This window comes from Sander vitreus, chromosome 4 (genome assembly GCF_031162955.1).
Source record: "Sander vitreus isolate 19-12246 chromosome 4, sanVit1, whole genome shotgun sequence".
NCBI lineage: Eukaryota > Metazoa > Chordata > Actinopteri > Perciformes > Percidae > Sander > Sander vitreus.
This window is the reverse complement of record NC_135858.1, coordinates 2,215,295-2,234,493: the sequence shown is the minus strand read 5'-3', so window position 1 is coordinate 2,234,493 and position 19,199 is coordinate 2,215,295. Positions and strand designations below refer to the sequence as shown.

The 19,199-nt window shown below is 41.1% G+C and overlaps 1 protein-coding gene across 1 annotated transcript in view; it reads left to right on the top strand.

Annotated features, from left to right (window-relative positions):
- LOC144516427 (integrin alpha-5-like) overlaps window positions 1–16,590 on the top strand; it is a 49,111-nt gene extending 32,521 nt beyond the window's left edge. Inside the window, exons 19-30 of the mRNA XM_078247686.1 lie at window positions 764–831; window positions 4,340–4,490; window positions 8,119–8,211; window positions 8,633–8,712; window positions 9,630–9,710; window positions 9,828–9,933; window positions 10,297–10,455; window positions 10,999–11,106; window positions 14,145–14,258; window positions 14,976–15,077; window positions 15,181–15,303; window positions 15,829–16,590. Coding sequence (XP_078103812.1) covers window positions 764–831; window positions 4,340–4,490; window positions 8,119–8,211; window positions 8,633–8,712; window positions 9,630–9,710; window positions 9,828–9,933; window positions 10,297–10,455; window positions 10,999–11,106; window positions 14,145–14,258; window positions 14,976–15,077; window positions 15,181–15,303; window positions 15,829–15,912 — 1,269 coding nt within the window. The 3' untranslated portion in view covers window positions 15,913–16,590. The remainder of the gene's footprint in view (window positions 1–763; window positions 832–4,339; window positions 4,491–8,118; window positions 8,212–8,632; window positions 8,713–9,629; window positions 9,711–9,827; window positions 9,934–10,296; window positions 10,456–10,998; window positions 11,107–14,144; window positions 14,259–14,975; window positions 15,078–15,180; window positions 15,304–15,828) is intronic.
- Window positions 16,591–19,199: the final 2,609 nt, after the last annotated feature.

Below are 19,199 nucleotides of genomic sequence, written 5' to 3'. Positions count from 1 at the left end.
GAATGAGGAATCTCCACTGAGACACTGTTAACCATTGCCAGGCTGATTCTTTGCTCTCTGTAGCATTCTTTTGGAATCTAATGTTTCCCATATGTTGGAGAGATGAGGGTATGGCAACAATGACACTATATGGAGCTACATGGGAGAAATGGTGAAGACAGAAAAGAACAAAAGAGAGAATAAAGCAAAAAGCTGTAAGGACACACTGGAAAAAACAATGCCGCCAAATCAAATCACATTTATCTTTTACTGTGGTTTTCATCAAATCATCTGTCATGAAAGACTAAAGAGCAGATTAAGCCCTGCTCTCTTTTAAATGTGAGGTTTTCACTCTTTGTGAACAAGGCTTATCCACAAAAATGTAATACTTGTTTGAATAGAATTCATCATCCTTTCATTCGCATAAACCTTCACCATGTTTTCTTTATTCTTCCTTTTCTTCGTTCCCACATGTGAAGCACATATTACTCCAGCAAACATGAAAGGATGCTGCTTTCACACAACTTCTTGGCATCTGGTTGTTGCAAATATTGTTACAGTTTTGTACATACATGGAGGCGATGTATAGTCTATATCCTCTCTTATCCTTTCATTAAATCATGAATCTAGTGTGCTGGCTTCTGTAAACATCCTGTTCCTCAAAAGCTTTTCTCTCTCCTTACCTTTGGACTCTGTTCCCAAGATACCCGTCTCTCTTTCACCTATCATAACCATCCCTCGCTCCTCCCTCTTCCCTCCATTTATCTTTATCTTTCTTTCTCAGGCCCAGATTCAACTGGATTGTGGAGAGGACAACATCTGCGTCCCTGACCTCAAGTTGGCTGTTTATGGGTGAGAGGAAATCCCGGTTCTATTACTTTACCTGATTCCACAAACAACAACGTAAACCTTCCAGTCATGCTTTGCTATCTGCTACAGTTTTTTGTCCCGTCTGTGACTGATAAAACAGAAATTCAACCTATAAGGAGGAAAGCTCCTACATTTGCCATGTGTCTGGTGGGTCTTTCCTCTGCTGTACTTGATAAGTGATGCATTTCAAGTTTCTGGTTAGGGTGGAATTAACACAAGAAGAACTGCATATTTAGCATTAGCAGCAGTTGCAGTCTTGGCTGGATGGACAAAGTAAATACCACAACTTACTGGTACCACAAACAAAAGTATTGCCACAGCATAGGCTTTACTGTTTAAAGCAGTATTAACTGAGTTATTTTGGCCACTTGAGGGAGACAGAACAAGCTGTAATCTTGAAATTCATTGGGAGTCATGTTTCATAAACATGACAGTAAGTCCAATATTCATTCTCCTTTTAGCTCTGTTTTTGGTCTCCACCACCTGTTGAGGGAAATGTCTGCCTCTATAGCTGCTAAATGCTACAGTACAAGCAGGGGCGCAGCACAAAGTCCAGGGCCCTGTAGAAAGGCATTCTCTATGGGCCCCTCCCCACATCCACAGCTATTCATTCTAGCATCTTTTTGGGCCCTCCTCACATGAGGACCCTGGGTACTCAGTCCACTTTCCACCCGCAGTCCGACACCCCCGAGTTCACATTCACGTAGTTTTGAACTCTGAAATATTTTCACAGTTTGTTAATCGTTTGGACTGATGATTCAACTGGGAGATCTTCAAGCCCATCTGTAGAAGTGCTCCAACTGTGAGTCACATAACATTGTCTTTGGAAAAAAAATCAATGGCACTTGGGAAACTTCTGGAACACAAGCGACATTAAAAACAATTCTGTGGATGGTTCCATATTATTCCACTGATCATTATGGCTTGTACAATAAATAAACACAAACACAAAAAACTCAGCTTTACAAAGGTTTTATGAGGAAGAAAATGCATTCAAACATATGTTTTAATATTTTTTAAGCCTCAAGGCTACATACATTGTGTTTTGGTGAGAAAAACTGAAAGTAAACAATTCTGTTTTTGCTTACAGTACACCACACAGTACCTTTAACCTCAGTGTCAGTTTCTTCTGTGAGTGTACTAGTGATAATGAATGAAGCACAAGTATTGTTGCTATAGCTGCCTGCCTTATCTGCAGGGAGAGACAGTGAGTTTGGTGAAAGATTATCAAAGAGAAGAAGCGTTGAAACGATATTCAAAGGAAGAAACATGATTCTGTGTCTCAGAGCATCTCTGAGACACAGAATCATAAGACTGTGTTTACAGCTCATAACATATAGAGGAATGATTCACATGTTATTATTAATTGATCATGTATCCTTGTTAGTGAAAGGAAGTCTCTATTCAGAAAGCGAACACACACACGCTCAGACTCTCTCGCTCTCTCCTCCCAACGCTGACTCACTCTGTTATGAGGAGTGTTTTGCATTACATGGCCATGTGATTTCTCTTAGCTGCAGAAATACAATCAGTGCATGCGAAAAGTCTCCCATGAAAACTCAAAGATCTGCATTTGTCGTTGCCACGGGACCAAACTCTAATGATTCAGCACTTTCACTAAACCGAATTTCCCTTCACTGACTATAAGACACAGTATTTTTGTCTTGCTAGCCAAGAACTCACAAACGGTGGGAAGTTTAACATTGACAACCATGTGTCCCTGTCACTCGTGTTTGAGTTGTATCCTCTGGCTTTAATTATGCTCTTATGAGCTTTATGATCCACTGTTACAGTTTCCCAACAAATGAAACTCAGTGTTGTTAACATCTCAACGATACTCTGCAGATTTCTGTCTGTTCTCAGGATCTGCTGAGTGTTGGTGTTAGGGTATCAGTGCTCCTTCCTCTGCATTCGCTAAACTTGCCTGGTCCTAGTTAAAATCATCTGGTGGTTGTCTTATACCTAGCGAGGGGTCACTGCGTCCAGACCCTCTGAAGATGGGGGGAAGGGGGAGGAGGAAACAGGGAATGAAAGAAGAACCCTGATTATGAGCCTCAACCAGACGCCTTTCTCCCCTTCCTGCCCAATAGAAACATGAATTTACTACCACAAAGTGAAGCTGTTGGGGGAGGGCTGGAGTCGGAGAGTGTCGAGAGGATTTATCACTGCACTGAAAGTGTGTTTGCACACAGGGGCGTCACTGTGAACATGCGGAATAAGGTGGGGGTTGGTTTCCTGAGACAAATCACAGTGATCAGATTTGGGTCATTTCCCAGGTCAGTCATGGACAGATATGCAGGAGAAAATGGCCTTTGGGGACTGTCTAAAACAGAGATGCATTGTCTGGAAAAGACTTCACGTCCCTGCTTTTCATTAAGTTTTACAATTGCTTCTTGGGCATTTTGGTCATGCCCTGCACCGAGTCACTTCAAAAAAACACAGCAGAAGAGGTAGCACAAACTAAACTGAGCCAGCAGTAAATGGTCATTTTGACTGCAGTAGATAAAAATGGCCTTTTCACGACTCACACAAACTTGTAATAGATACTCATGGGTAATACCACTTTTAATACCCCCCCCCCCACACACACACACACACACACACACACACACACACACACACTCAGTCTATAGCTATGTACAAATACAGACTCTGTGATATGATATCTTAATGCCCATTACATTAGAGGTGTTGATGAAATTCTTGAACTACTAACTATTCTTAGATTTCTGGTTCACTTTTTCACTTGCTGTGTTTGGAACAAAATCATCCACACTGGAGTCTCAAGACACGTCTGAACTCCTCTGTCCCATTTCCAGTTATTTTTTTATATTAGCCCTGGATCAAATTACTTTGTTTAACAAGGAACGGGTCCCTCGTAGTGATGACACACATAGAAGTATCAACAGATTCTGCAGTTTTTCTCTAGCCTGACAAGCCAGACCCACATCCAGATGTTGGGTCTGGGAACTCACCATTGGCAGGGCTCAATCCGAGGTGGCGGGATAAACGGTTGTCTTCAAATTCCCTCTGCACGCAATAGGATAGCGCTACAACCAACCAGAGCAACGCTAGTTGATAGATTAAACTTTTGCCGTATCCGGTCGGCAAAACTCTGAACACATCTTCCTTTTTTAAGAATGACTTCAGTGTCGTTCTTTGTTCTTTTCTCAAAGAAAAGCTGAACTCCAAGTCTTCCAGAGTCGCGGCCAAAGCCGATTCTGTGTTTTCAAGTAGCAGGGAATTCACGCGGAACCGTCATAACTCTGCCGTCATTATGTTAAGCCCGCCCACCGACTCTATACACGATGTGATTGGCCTGGCTAGAGTTTGGCTTTTCCAGCTCGCACAGAGCAATACTTCTTTTTAATGTAACATTCATTGTGCTGACATTACTGCAATTTGCACACTTGTATGCATGGACATGCTCAAAATACTTTTTTTTGTCAACAACTTTGTTGTGGTTGTGCTTGTGGTTCTCCTCTCCCAGTGACAGAGCAGAGGTCTACCTGGGCGATGAAAACTCCTTGAGCCTGACGTTCAATGCCAGGAACGAGGGAGAGGGAGGGGCGTACGAGGCCGAGCTCTATGTGGTGCTTCCCCCAGAGGCCGACTACAGCGGGATAGCACGCAACAATGTGGTGAGGCAAACAACGCTCACTGTAACTATAACTTTAGCTTTGTTTTTGTTTCAGGTGAGCATACATATATACCAAATTGCCGCAAGTTCAAGTCCAAGGCAGATAAAAGTGGATCATCTTTCAAACAGAAAACAAATGATAAAAGCAAGCAGCATCTTGCTTTTTTGTACAGGGGCCAGTAAAAATTGACTTTGGACAAGTAGAATTATTTTTCGGACAAGTGAAAAATGTTGAACTGATAATTTGTTTATTTATTTATTTACTTACTTATTACTGAATTATTATTATTCTCCGATTTAAGTACAAATTATGCATCTCTGGATTTCCTAATGGCCCTGACACACCAACCCGATTATCGGCCGTCGGACAGTCTGGCGAGGTCGGTGACTCGAGTCTGTTTGGTGTGTTGCGTGCCGTCGTCAGTCTGAGGAGCCGTCAGCCTTCATTTGGGCCGATTTGTCGATTGAAATGAAGACAGATCCAGCAACTACATAGCCTATTTCTCGCTTAAAATGTTTTCAGAAACACGTTTCGGTGAACTATCTTCGTAAAATATGAGATCGTATTCCGAACGAGCCGCCATTATGTTCCGTTGTAAAATCCAGGAGCAGCCAGACCAATGTGACCCGTTCATCCAATCAGCTGCTGGTTTTCATTTTTTGGGCGACAATACAGATTAGCGCCGCCTGTTGTTATGGAGACATATTACGTCTTGCGCACGCGCAAAATGTACGCTCAAGTCCCCGTCGCTTCGGTGTGTTCTGAGGCACTTTTTGGACCAACTCGAGGAGGCAGTCAGTCCGACTGCCTTTTCTGCCGAAGGTCGGCCGTCGGGTTGGTGTGTCAGAGCCTTAACAATGTACGGCATGTTTGCTCATCATTTGATTTTGAAAGTAGCACAGCAAGTGATGTGGAAAACCCACACTGTGGCCATCCCCACCAGTATCTGAGCAGAATAAAAACACAGCATGAGAAAATATGCCAAAAAACTAACAAAACACATCACAATCCTTGACATAAAAACTGAGTCTGTCCACCATAACGTATTGAGATATCTAAAAAAACTGAAGGCGAACTATTTTAGGTTATTTGTTTAGTTATCTAGTAATCTTTTTTCTTTTACTTTTTATTTATGAATGTTTTTTTTCACATTATACGGAAAGTAAGCAATAGCAAATAAGAAGCAAAAAAACAGAACAGCAAACAAATATTAAGGTCGTGGATGATCATCTTTACTTAGCCTGTCAGTGATATGTCCGAGATAGAGGGATGTGAATGTTGTACTAAGGGATGCACCGAATCCAGGATTCGGCTTCGCATTCAGCTGAAAATTTGGCTTTTTGACGGAGTTCAGTTTCTGCCGAGCCGTGGAATTTTTTTCCGCCGAACTGAACCCTACGCTTGCACTCCGCCCGCTACGCTGGTGGACGTAATGACGGCGGTGGACCGCTCAATGCAGTAGGCTGTGAGAAAGTGAAAATGGAACTCATGAGCAGAAAAAGTGTTGTTTGGCAGTCACAAGAAGGCGATTCAAGTCCAGCTACATGTTCAATTTGCAATGCTGATTTGTCTCGTGGTGGCGAGGACCCTAAACAATACACAACATCACCGCTGTTACAACATCTGGTATGAAACATCTGGAAGAATAAGAGTTGTGCATGAAGGAATTTACAGACAGCTGCCAAAATGCAGCAACTTCAGGTACGACAAAGGAATTACGTTGTTTACTTCATTAATGTGTTTACTGTGTTAATGGACTGAGGATGGGAGTAGGATTCGGTATTCGATTTCGGGTTCGGCAGAATCTTAACCAGTGGATTCGGTATTCGACCAAACCAAACCAAAAATCTGGATTCGGTGCATACCTAGTTGTACTTATACTAAAACCTAGGGTTTTTAAGATGATTGTTGCTACTTCCTTCCAGAACGTCTGAATAGAGGGAACAAGACCAGAAAACATGAGCAAGACCAACCCTGATTTCTCCACATTCCCTCCAGCAGCCTAGCTGAGTGCCAGTTTGTTTAGACTTGAAAAATGAATCAAATTTTTCCAACAGAAGTCTCTCCAGGTCCAAGAGTTGGTATAGATGATGTTTGTGTTTCCCAGTCATTCAGCCACATGTCTTCAGTTATTTCATAGTCCACCTCTCTTTCCCATTGTTGTTTCACTTATAGTGTCCTTATTACCTCCGCCAAGGATGTTATGTTTTCAGTTCGGTTTGTCTGTTTGTTGGTTTGTCAGCAGGATTACGGAGAAACTACTGGCCCGATTTTCATTCAAATTTGGCGGAAGGGTGTATAGGCCAAGAAAGAACCCACTGAATTTTGGAGAAGATCCGAATGACAAGATGGATACACAATTTACTTTTCACTTTCATTAACATTGCCAGACATCAATAAATATATGAACTAGAAGGGCACTCAGAGAGTGAGACCTCTGCCAAGGCAAGCTGTTCTGTTTCTGAAACCTACTTACATGCAATTGTGTTTTCAACAATGTCCTACTGTCTTCCAATCTGGTCTCTTACCACTAAGGAAATTACTGAACCAACAGCTCCTAATCGAGCTCTCAAGATCCACAGTAATCTTCCAAAGTGGTCTCACCATTGCATTGCACTCACACGCTCAAACGCTCACATACATATAGACATACCAGAACAACATAAACAGCCACGTTATTACATTTTATTTTCAGATTCAAAATAGCACTTCACCAACACTTGCTGCATTTCTCCCGATACACAATATGAGACCAGTACGCCTCACTAGGTCAGTCTCACAGGCACTCATTCCAGTCCCCCCCCCACCATACAAAAACAACTATGGTCAGAAATCCTTTTTTCATACATACACCAAAATTTGGAATGACATTCCCCATCACATCAGAACATTACCATCCATCACATATTTCAAAAAGGCATACAAACTGTTCCTTCTCAACAGTTACACTTGCACTCATTGATTGTTCATGTATTGCCCAAGTCTTGTTAGCACTGTCTGTATTGTTGTTTTAGTTGTCTGTATCTGTGTTGCCCATGCTAATGTCATGTACATGTGATTTTGTCTTCATGTGCCGTAACTGTGTCCTATGTTCCATGTCTCTGCAGAACAGGAACCTGCTGGAAACCAGTTTATAAACTGAGTCAGGCCCGTTTTTAAACTGCAACTAAATGTTACTTTTTTTAATCCTTTCCTGTTGAATACATTTTGAAAAAAAAAAAAAAAAGCACTATCTCACAATGTTAATGCATCATGAATTTTCCCTGTCAGCAACTTTTTTTTCTTCTTTTTTTTCTGATTATTCCTACACCACATGAATGCAGCACAAACGGCCTATTTCGCAAGGTTATGAAAGGGAAAAATAATTCATGTATTCACCCCGTGATTTGGATCCATTTCTGACTGTATTAGGTTCTTTCTTCAATCAATCAATCAATCAATCAATCAAACTTTATTTATAGAGCACTTTGAAACAACCAAACTTACCCAAAGTGCTGTGCTTGGCCCATTCTACACCCTTCCACCAAGTTTCAGGAAAATCTGGCCAGTAGTTTTTCCACAGTCCTGATCTTAGTCCTAATCTTAATATCCGAGTTGACAGTATTTTATGTTTTTGTGTCCTCTTCAGAGCTTGACTCAGCTGACGTGCAGCTATGAGGCCGAGAATCAGACCCGCTACCTCGTGTGTGATCTGGGTAACCCCATGAAGTCTGGTACCAGTGTAAGAGCCAACAAAGCCCACATGTTGTCTTTGGCCTTGTTCAGCTTTTGTGTCTCAGTACAATTAAGTCAAGTCAAGTCGTTCTGGCATAGCGTTAATCATACACAAACCCCAAACTGTTTTTGAATTCACTTGATAAAACACATACAAAATGTAAGTCAAACTTTCATGTAGAAAGATTATCCCTTGTTACCAAAAGCGGGGGGGATATTTCAGACAAGAATTCAGGCTCTGTTTGACTATTTACTATCTGTTCATGGTGAGGCCATGACTGAGGAAAATGTAGAAAAGTATTGAGTGTGTGGTAAAAAACTAAATATCAGAACTAAATCAAATGCAAGACATCTTTTTCATTTTTATATTATTCCTATTTCATGTTCCTGGGATTAATTGTAAACATTTTCTGTGGGTCATTTCCTAGTTATGGGCCGGCCTTCGGTTCACTGTGCCCAGAGTGAAGGACACTCACAATACTGTACAGTTTGAGCTCCAAATACGAAGGTAGGTCACCTTTCAGACAGTACTGTATGGTGAGATAGGTTCACTTGCTATCTCCACGTCCTTAAATGTCAGAACATGTCTTGATGTTACCACAATGTTATGCAGGTGTATATATGTAAACAGTGGCTTGCATAAGTTTACACACTCATGCTAAAGTTGACTAAAAAGAGGAATTAAAAAAAACATCTTTTGGAAATTGATCTTAATGCCTTAATTTTGGCTTAACCCTTGGCCTTTGGAATTAAAATAGCCCCACATCATCACATACCCTTCACCATACCTAGAGATGGGCATGGTTTTATTTCAGTGATTTCAATGATCTTATGGAAAGTACCCCATTCCAATCTCTAGGTATGGTGAAGGGTATGTGATGATGTGGCCAAGGGAACTTTATCAGGATCATAGTATCCTGGATCCATGAAATAACTGGCCTTTAAAAATAAAAGTCTGCCTGCCTCTATGGGAATTTAACATAGGGGTGTACTGACTTATGCCCCCTGTATTTTAAGGAAGAACATTTATTTATTTACGATACATTATTCATTCACAAAGAAAATCAGTGTCCTTAAAGGTTGGATTTTTCCTAATTTGTTTTAATTAAAGCATTAAGATCAATTTCCAAAAGATTGTTTTTATTCCTCTTTTTAGTCAACTTTAGCGTGGGTTCATAAACAAATGCTTAGCACTGTATATGCAGCCACCATTTCTTTTTAAGTCTTAAAATCCAGTTTATATATATATATATATATATATATATATATATATATATATATTTGTAGGTATTAATATTAGTTATATTCTGTTAAAAATAATTCCAGATTAAAAGACATCTTCACAAGAGTAGTTTTACAGTGTTTCGTAAGGTGATGAATAAATGATGTTTCTGAAAGAACTTTCTGTCTTTTTGTTTGTGGTAGTAAAAATGCAAACAACTCAGAGAGTGAAGTGGTGCTGTTGGAGCTGGAGGTGGCTGCTGTGGCTGACGTCATTCTGCAAGGGTGAGGCTTCATTGCCAACTTTCCCACTACATCATCACATTACCGTTATATAATCATTCATATCAGTGTGGTCCCTGCCAAGTTAACTGCCAAAAAAAAAACTTTTTTCTGTTGCAGTGTTTCTCGCCCTGACAAAGTCATCTTCCCCCCCCCCAACTGGAGTATTAGTCAGAGTCTGAGGGACGAGCGGGACATCGGCCCTGAGCTTCAGCAGGTCTATGAGGTGCGTTAACATTTCTTTAATGCACGTTTACAATTTTAAAAAAAACATTTGGGTTGAGTGATTATTAAGGGACTGCGTTAAAATTATTATTGTTATTATTATTAAAATGTTGTATTTTTGCTGAATGGGGTTCTAAAATGTTCTAAAACGGTCTCGCCTCGCTGCAAATGTTGGGTCTGAACTGGGCTTAAGGTAAACACAAATCTGTTATATTATGAGAAAATGTGATCTTTATATATCACATTATATCTTGTCCTTCATGAAGATTTATTTCACCCACAAAAAGCCCTTGGTGTCTCTGAAGCAGGTGTTTGCAAAAACAGCAAACAAAACAAAAGTTCAAACTCAATCCCTCTCTTTCAGTTGGTGAATAATGGTCCCAGCGTGGTCAGCCAGTCCACATTAGAGGTGAGATGTCCTCTGCGGGCGCACGGCCACGAGCTGCTCTACCCTGTGGAGGTGGTCACTGAGGGGCCACTCAGCTGTTCCTCCAAACACACCTTCAATGCACTGAAACTCAAGGTGAGGACACACACACACACACACAGACACAACTTGGTTGCCATGGTGATCTATATCCACGACCTTCCATTCCGGGATTGCTCCGTTGTCACCGGAAATTCCACCGTATGTTCTTCTTTTAGGCCGGATGTCCGTTACCTTCCGCTCTCTTTGTGTTGGCGTTCTAAACTCTGGTGGATTTGTGAGGACTATGGTTAACTGCTCCTCAGATCTCTGCAGGGTAAATCCAGACAGCTAGCTAGACTATCTGTCCAATCTGAGTTTTCTGTTGCACGACTAAAACTGTACTGTAATCATCTGTACCGTGCTTAGCGTCGCCCATGACGATTGTGATTGGTTTAAAGAAATGCCAACAAACCAGAGCACGTTTTTCTCCCATCCCGCAATGCTGTGTGTACTAGCCAGACCCTCCTCCGCAGCGCTGTGGAGGAAGGTCTGGCAAAGCGAGACTATCATGGTGAGATCATTACCCTTGGTCTATTCTTGGCCTTGAACATTTGATTGTGTTTGTTAATGACTCTGTCTTTGTGTCTATGTATACAGCTCCAGTCTGCAGCAGCAGAGGGGATCACGTCACTGAAATCCGGCACTGAGCACCACATCCGGAGGAGGGAGGTGTACAGAGATCTCCTGGCTGAACAAGGAAACCTGGTGAGACAACATGGAAAGAATAGCAAATCCTCCAGTTGTAATTATAAAAGACAATATTTTAGCTGTCGGGCAGAAACCTTGTATCTCCATATTTCGTAATTTCTTTTTCACAAAAGACCCAAAATAACCATCCCAGAAAAAGTGATTTTTTCATAATATGGGCACTTTAAAGCTGGTCCATGTGTATCCATGGACACAGCTCATTTACAGGTGTGCACACACACATTATACACAATATACTTCTCGACAAAAGAATACTCCACTGATATAGCATTGTACAAAACCTGGTCCCTACATTACCCACAATGCAATTTGGCCAGTTCAGTTAGAGTTTCAGGTGTGTTATGCTGTCACCTGCTAATGCATCCTCAAGCTTCTAGCCTCAAGCAGAGATAAGGCTCGGGCTACAGAGGTCAGGTTACCTCATTTCATTCTAACTCCACACACCCCCAACCGATGCTGACTCAAGTGACATCACTTGAGGCAATTTATCAGACTTCACACGGCTCCCTCTGGAGCCTCAAAAGACCTTATACAACTTTTTCACATATCTACTATTATTTCTGTCAACAGAAATTGTAAAATCTATGTTCTACATTCATAGGCCTTGAGTCTAACCACCCTTGGTTACATGCCTAACATTTATTCTTGACATGAAACAAGAGAAGATTGATATCAATTTCATATTTCAGTGTTTTCCCTATGTGGAAGACTTAAGCCGCCTACACATGATTGGTGGCAAAACCGCCTTGCGCCGGCCGTTCCATTGATTTCCCGTGGGGTGGGCGGTGGCGGGGCAACTAGTTGCTGCGCTACCCCTGGCGTCGCGCACTGCTCGGATTTGCCGCTTTGTGCTGCGCTCAAAGTTCAAATGATTTCAACTTTGACCTAGTTGCCGCTGACCTTTCGAAAGCGCAACCAATGAGATAACAGCATGTCGTTACCTAGCAACGGGAAATAGCTTCCCTGCCGCCCTTGATGACGGATACCTGCTCTGCGCTTTGCTCTGCTCCCTACCTTATCATGTGTAGGCGGCTTAAGGTGCGCGTATTTGGCGGAGGGTTTAGGGTCCTCCCTCAAGAAAATGTTATGTTTTTCAATAAAAACACAATTTGTGCAAAATAAGTCTACTGGGCATCCTCTACAATCATTAGATCTGAGAAAAGTTATGTAGTTAGTTTTCATGCTCTTTTTGATTTTACATTCATTCGGCTTGCCCAAAACGGCTTGGGTGCTGTGCCTAAGCCTTATAATGGCAGGGAAAACCCTGTATTTGTGTTTCCACAATAGAGCTGAAGATCTTTGCCCGAACCCGACAGGCTCGGGCCGGGCTCGGGCCGGGCTCGCGCTCCGGGTTGCGCAGTAAATGAGCGGTCAGGTGATGCGTTTCGATTAGCGCAAAAACGGATGCTGAGGAGGTGAAACGGAGGCTGGCCTCTGGAGGACCTATTTTATTTCTTTGTTCCAACTTCCAAGTGGCCTGTAGCCTACGTTAGTCATGAATAAATGATGTTAAAAAATGTATAAATGACTCATTCTTGACAAAAGGCAAAAGAGCCGTGTGTGTGCACACATTTGAATAATGTCGGGCTGTAAACGGGTTCGGGCTTTTAAAAAGCTGTCAATCAAAATGTACTTGTTGGGATTACAGCTCTAGTCCACAAATTGTTTTGTGTAGCCTAGCTTAGCACACATACTTGGAGCAAGGTGAAACTGTTAGCCGTAGCTAAGGCAACCATGTGTTTTCCAGCAACTCAAAAACTGCAGTATTTTTTTAGGTGTCTTTTCACTTGATCGCAGACCTAGCCAATTCAGAAATGTAAACTGACAAAATTTGAAGATTTACCTTTTCTTCCTGAGAACAGTTGTTGTTCCTCATCCACGTAGAGGAGTTGGCTCCATGTGTCCCATAAAGACCCCAGGAAGTGTTTGTTTTTCTCTTCTCTTTCCTTCTTAAATTGAATCAGTGGCTCTTGAGTTGTGTGTTCAGCCCCATAAGGTTTCTGATGGGAGAGTGTTTTCATTAGTGTGTGGCTCTTTACTGAAGTGGATTGTGTCTTTTTTTTCAGTCTCCTGTGTGAGCTTTGCACATTCATGTAGTACATTCACACTAAAATAGTCCAATCAGATTGTAGGAAGAGGTACAGTAGCACTGGCCCCTGAACTTGAAAAAGATTTGAATTCTAACGAGATTATCTCTTTCAACAGAGGAAATGGGAATAGATATAATGAGTTCTGGTCAACATATCCTGCTGCTTGCTGTAATTGTTTGTGAGAGGAAGTTAATTAATTTGGTGATTTACTGGGTTGCTTTTGTGCGGCTTGCGTCACTGACTGTAATGTTTGACAGCTAATCTGTTGTTATTCAAATGAACCATCTTTAAATTGAAGAATCTAACCATATGCTGAAGATGTTTTTTCAAACTTGACGCTTTCATGCTTCACTGTTTGAAAGTTGAATGTTTGTTTAAGTACTGAAATTACTTTTGAATTAGTATTAACCTAGTCTCGCATTGCCAGACCTTCCTCCACAGCGCTGTGGAGGAGGGTCTGACTAGTCCACACAGCATTCTGGGATGGGAGAAAAACGTGCTCTGGTTTATTGGCATTTCTTAAAACCAATCACAATCGCCTTGGGCGTCACTAACCACCGTACGGAGCAGGGGCGCCTCTGCAAAATAGCCTCGGGAAGGAACTTGTTTTGGTGGAACGTGTGTACGTTCAAAGGTTGTTTTAGTCGTGCAACAGAAAACTCAGATTGGACAGAGGACCGGAGCAATCCCGAAAGTGTAACGTCGTGGATATAGACTAGTATTAACCTAAAGGGGTAAATTGTTGACAGACTCCAAGGTTAAAAGCAGAGCCTAATATGCAAAATAAACACTCAAAACATGTTAATCATAAAATATAATGATTTCATATTTTATCATTCGGTAACAAATCATTTTCGTTTGAGACTTCTAGGCCAATATCAGCCAATCCAATCATTACTGTTAGCTGTGTGCTGTGTGTTTGACTGTGGCTCTGTCCCTTCTTAGACGTGCTCTACAGTGGAGTGCTGGCAACTGCAGTGTAATGTCGGGCTGCTGGAGAGAGGTGCCAGCGTTATCCTGAGTTTACGCTCCAGACTGTGGGCTGAAACCTTCATCGAGGTATAACTACAGGACACACTCCTCTACAGTGCAGCACAGTTGTTCATATGTAATCTGTTAAGTACAGGAAACGAAATCCAAGAGGAAATCCCAGACTGGATGAGAAAAGAACCATAAAGTCAGACAATCTGTGTTCATACTGCCCTCTGTCGGGCAGATCATCAAACACCAATTACAGATGTGTGTCCACTCCATACATGCAAATTCTATACAGTATACAACATTATATACCCATTTTCATAGTATATTTTATTAGTTAAAATACAAGCAAACAATACAGCATGGCCACTGACAGTCTTCAACCACTTAACAAGGACAAAGCAAAATGGTTTCCCCAAAGATATCAGTTTTAGTTTACTGGCATCTTCCTGGGTAGAATTAGTATGTAGTAAACAGTATGGGGCCTTAGATATATTTGGTAGAACTGATACATTCTACACTGTAGTTCTACCATTGTGTCAGGGAAGGTATCACACTGAACTCACTTGTACACTGTTGCATAAGTAGCATTCTGGGTTTCCTAGTTTCAGTAGTGTTTTAAAGTCTGAATTATATTTTGTTTTTCAAAATGTGGGTTGAATCAGTGACTCTGGTCTGATTTGCTTGATATGGGTACACTTTTAAGATACTGAGAAGTGACACAAAATATATCAGATATTGGCAGCATTCAAGCCTATTAGTCCAGCCCTTATTAAACAGTTTTCTGTTTGTCCACAGAGGGCCTATAAGCAGTACGTTCTGGAGTGCTCTATTGAGTACAAGGTGGACAGGATGCCTTATTCTATTCCTCCCAAATTCAAGCCATCAGGATCCAAAAAGGTGACTTAATCAGAAGTTTTATTGGGCAGATTTTTTTATATTTACAAATCTGCGTACAAGTCTGCAGAGGCTCGTCTGAATGCTGTGGTTTCCTGTTGTTCAGGTGGTGACAGCAGTGATGTGGAACAAGCCAGACAGTCCGTTCCCTGTTCCAGTATGGATCATCATCCTGGCTATTCTAGCTGGGTTGCTATTACTCTCCCTGCTCATATATCTACTATACAAGGTAACAAGCTGATAAATAACCCAGCCTATACAAGAAAAATAACCATTTCTAACTGGCTGGCATGTGTTAAAATGTAATATCCGAACATCTCAGGTACCTTTAAATGGGGGTGTCTTGCTCCTATTTAGCATGGGCGGTGGACCTTTTACATGTTTGTGCCCAGAGGCCCCTTGTCTCACACTTGTCCTTATTATTATTTAACAGTTTCTTTATAAAATATGTTTTAACTTAAAAAGAGTTAAACATGGAAGCAACACACTTCTTCGTCTATGATGGTGTCACAAGGGGTACTTTTTGGACGTGATCGTACAGTGTGTGTGACTGAAACCAACTTTTTATATCATAAATCTCATATATATCATATATCATAACCCAGCCATGCTCAGATTTTTTTCTGAAGGCCAAACCGCAAACAAGAGTGTGTAGGCTATACATTTCCACAGATACACCCCCAGCCTATACAGTCCAGACTTTGTGTCAGATTAATTAATAATCTCATCTTCCTCTCTCCATGTTTCCCTCCAGATGGGCTTCTTCAAAAGGTCAGATCCGTACGGTACAACTATGGAGAAGGCCCAGCTCAAACCCCAGGCGTCCTCTGAAGCTTAGAGCCGAGAAGGAGCCTCCCCTGCAGCTGTTCCAAAGAACTGGAATTATCGTCACAACCCCAAACAAAAGAGGAAACTTGCTAATGATAAGCAGGCAACCCATTTATGAAGGGACAGTTATGGGTGCTGTATCACTGGACCTGCACTAAAATGCCAAAGCAGGAAAGACTACAATTGTCATGCAGTTAAATATGCACTGCTGTTTTGGAAATCACACATTTGTAAAATCAGAAGAAGGTTTATGAAGCTCATCTCTGTGGGAAAACGGTCAGTTGGAAAATACTCAATACAATGTGTTGACCAGGAAAAGATTAGAACGTCACAGCCCAAATCAGTACAGGAAAAGGATGCACCTCCAACAAAAGGCACTAACGCTACAGTATTTCTTCATTCCTAAAAGGTGTGTTTTAAGCCATGTTTGCAATCCCAGTGTTTGATATTTCTTGAAATGCCTGCCTTTGTATGATTTATACACCACTCTTTATTTATGGCACAGTGTTTCTCCTCTCCTTGGTTGTTGAATGTTGTACTGTACTGTCTGCAGGACAATCTTGATGAAACTGCGATTTTTAACTTGACTTATTCCTCTCCCATATTGGGAGGTATTTTTTGTATGTTGTAATGTGTTATGACCCATTGGTGTTGTGGCCCAGAATAAAACCTAATTTTGTATACCCACCCAAAATGCTTTGATGTGTTAATCATGAGTATGTTCATGTCATGGAAGGGAAAAGTGCAATAACTATTAGGAAACGATTCAGTTTCATCATGTAGATTTTTAGACTGGATATTTGTCACCAGTTAAACAACAGTATTGTGTTGTCTTTGGGTCAAATTTGACCCGTTTTCTAAATGTCTATATCAGAAATATGGGTTTCTTTGTTACTACCTAATTGTAATTACCCAAAAATAACACAGATGATTCCATACAACGCGCATCGCAAGTACGACAAAAGATAGGATGTGAAAATGTTCAGTTTTGACCCGGGAGGACAACAAGTGCATGGTCCAATGGAAGACAACACAATGGTTAAGGAGGAGGGTTCAATTTCTGAGATTGAGCGCTATCATCATGAGGCATCGGTTAGAATGCTTGAGCCCGGAGACATCAGTCCAATTAACCCAGATTTATTTCCACTCAAAAATATTAAGGACAACCAAAAACGCACATGGGCTGGCGAATCAGCAGCCGCCCCATGTGAAGGTGAAAAACTCAGTGACCACCTGAACTCAATCAGGTAATTAGGGGTGACAGGTGGAAGCACAAAACCAATCAGTGATGAAGAAAGGAAGATAGGTAAGTAAGTCCCAATATAAGAGAAAATAGGGATCTTCACCACAAGTATAATAGTCTAAAATGAACACCCCAGATTTTCTTATCTCCGGTTTTTGAGATGTTATAATTAGGGCAGTCAAAATAACGCGTTAATTTTGATTAATTAATCTGAGAAAAAATAATTAAAAAAATTAACGCAGATTAATCCATTCCATATTGACGTTTGCATACAGACGAAAATCTGGTGCCACTGATATGTCTGCGCTTCTCTCTGCTGCTCTGAAACAGACGTTACAGGAAACACAAACCCCGCTGCACGTGACGCTAGTTAACACTATACTCAACAGCAGCTAACGTTAGCCTACCGCTAGCTAGTTAATACCATACTCAACAGCAGCTAACGTTAGCCTACCGCTAGCTAGTTAACACCATACTCAACAGCAGCTAACGTTAGCCTACCGCTAGCTAGTTAATACCATACTCAACAGCAGCTAACGTTAGCCTACCGCTAGCTAGTTAATACCATACTCAACAGCAGCTAACGTTAGCCTACCGCTAGCTAGTTAACACTATACTCAACAGCAGCTAACGTTAGCCTACCGCTAGCTAGTTAACACTATGCTCGACAGCAGCTAACGTTGGCCTACCGCTAGCTAGTTAACACTATACTCAACAGCAGCTAACGTTAGCCTACCGCTAGCTAGTTAACACTATACTCAACAGCAGCTAACGTTAGCCTACCGCTAGCTAGTAGCTGGATTAAACACGGCTAAAATGCTGACAGCTAACGCTAAACGGTGTAAAGTGTGACTGTGTTTTACTGTAGAGGATTCAACGCCGGTATGTAACAATCTGTAGCTGCCGTCGGAGAAACAACACAGACGGTGCGTTCAATGAAACTGGTAAACTACAGCCTCGTGGTGCATTTGAAGTTATTGTACATGTCCTTTTCCCATCTGGTTGTTTTTGTCGTTCAACAGCAATTTACTAGTGAAATAAGTTATTGTTATACATTATTATTATTATTATTATTATTATTATTTAATTTTGACCATATGGCCTTAGCAATAAACAAGCCATTCTTTAATGTCACCAACTGTTGTTTAGTACCTTAGTTTTTTTTTGTTTTTTTCTTTTTTTACTTTCTTAAAGTATCGGTTCAGGCACCGTTAATTATGTATGCGATTAATTCCGATTAATTAATCACAGAGTATGTAATTAATTAGATTACATTTTTTAATCGATTGACAGCCTTAGTTATAATATAAAATAATAATTATAATATCTTTGCATTTCATATGTGCATTTATCAGTTGACTGCAAAAACTGCATTACACCACTCAGCAAATGTTTTGGTGGTCCATGACTTCCCTCTGCAGGTGATATATGTTCCTTGCACCATCACAAATATCAATATTTTAAAGCTTTAGTGCATAACTTTTTATATAAATGAACCTCCGTTACATTCAAGCCATTGCCAAATGAGTTGCTACAAAGCTAATTAAGACTATCAGCTCCACACAACCCTCTCTGTATTTCTCAGTATGGCTATGTTCAGAAACTTCCACTATAGCTTTAAGGTGATTGCAAGTAATGAATATGACCCAGATGCCAAGATGTGACATTTAGAGGACATTGATACATGGTTAAGGGTGATTTCATTGCAAGTAAATTGCATTGTTTTAATATCATAATACTGTAAATATATTGTGCCTGGTGTGTATGTACACCTTTAGGGTCTACTGAAGCAGTAGAATATGATTGTTACATCAACACAAGACACCAACAAAGTTACGTTACTGTGTCCATCTTTACATTTTTTCTGCTTCCCTTTGGCAGGCGCTATAGGTCAATGAAAGCACGCACCGCCAGACAAACAAACAGCTTTTTCCCCTGGGCCATACGTTCACTGAACAAACAATAACCCTGTGCAATAACGGCCATTTCCCACCCCAACCCATCTCCCATCCCCTGTCATGACCAACCACACTACCTCTGGACATTACTTCATT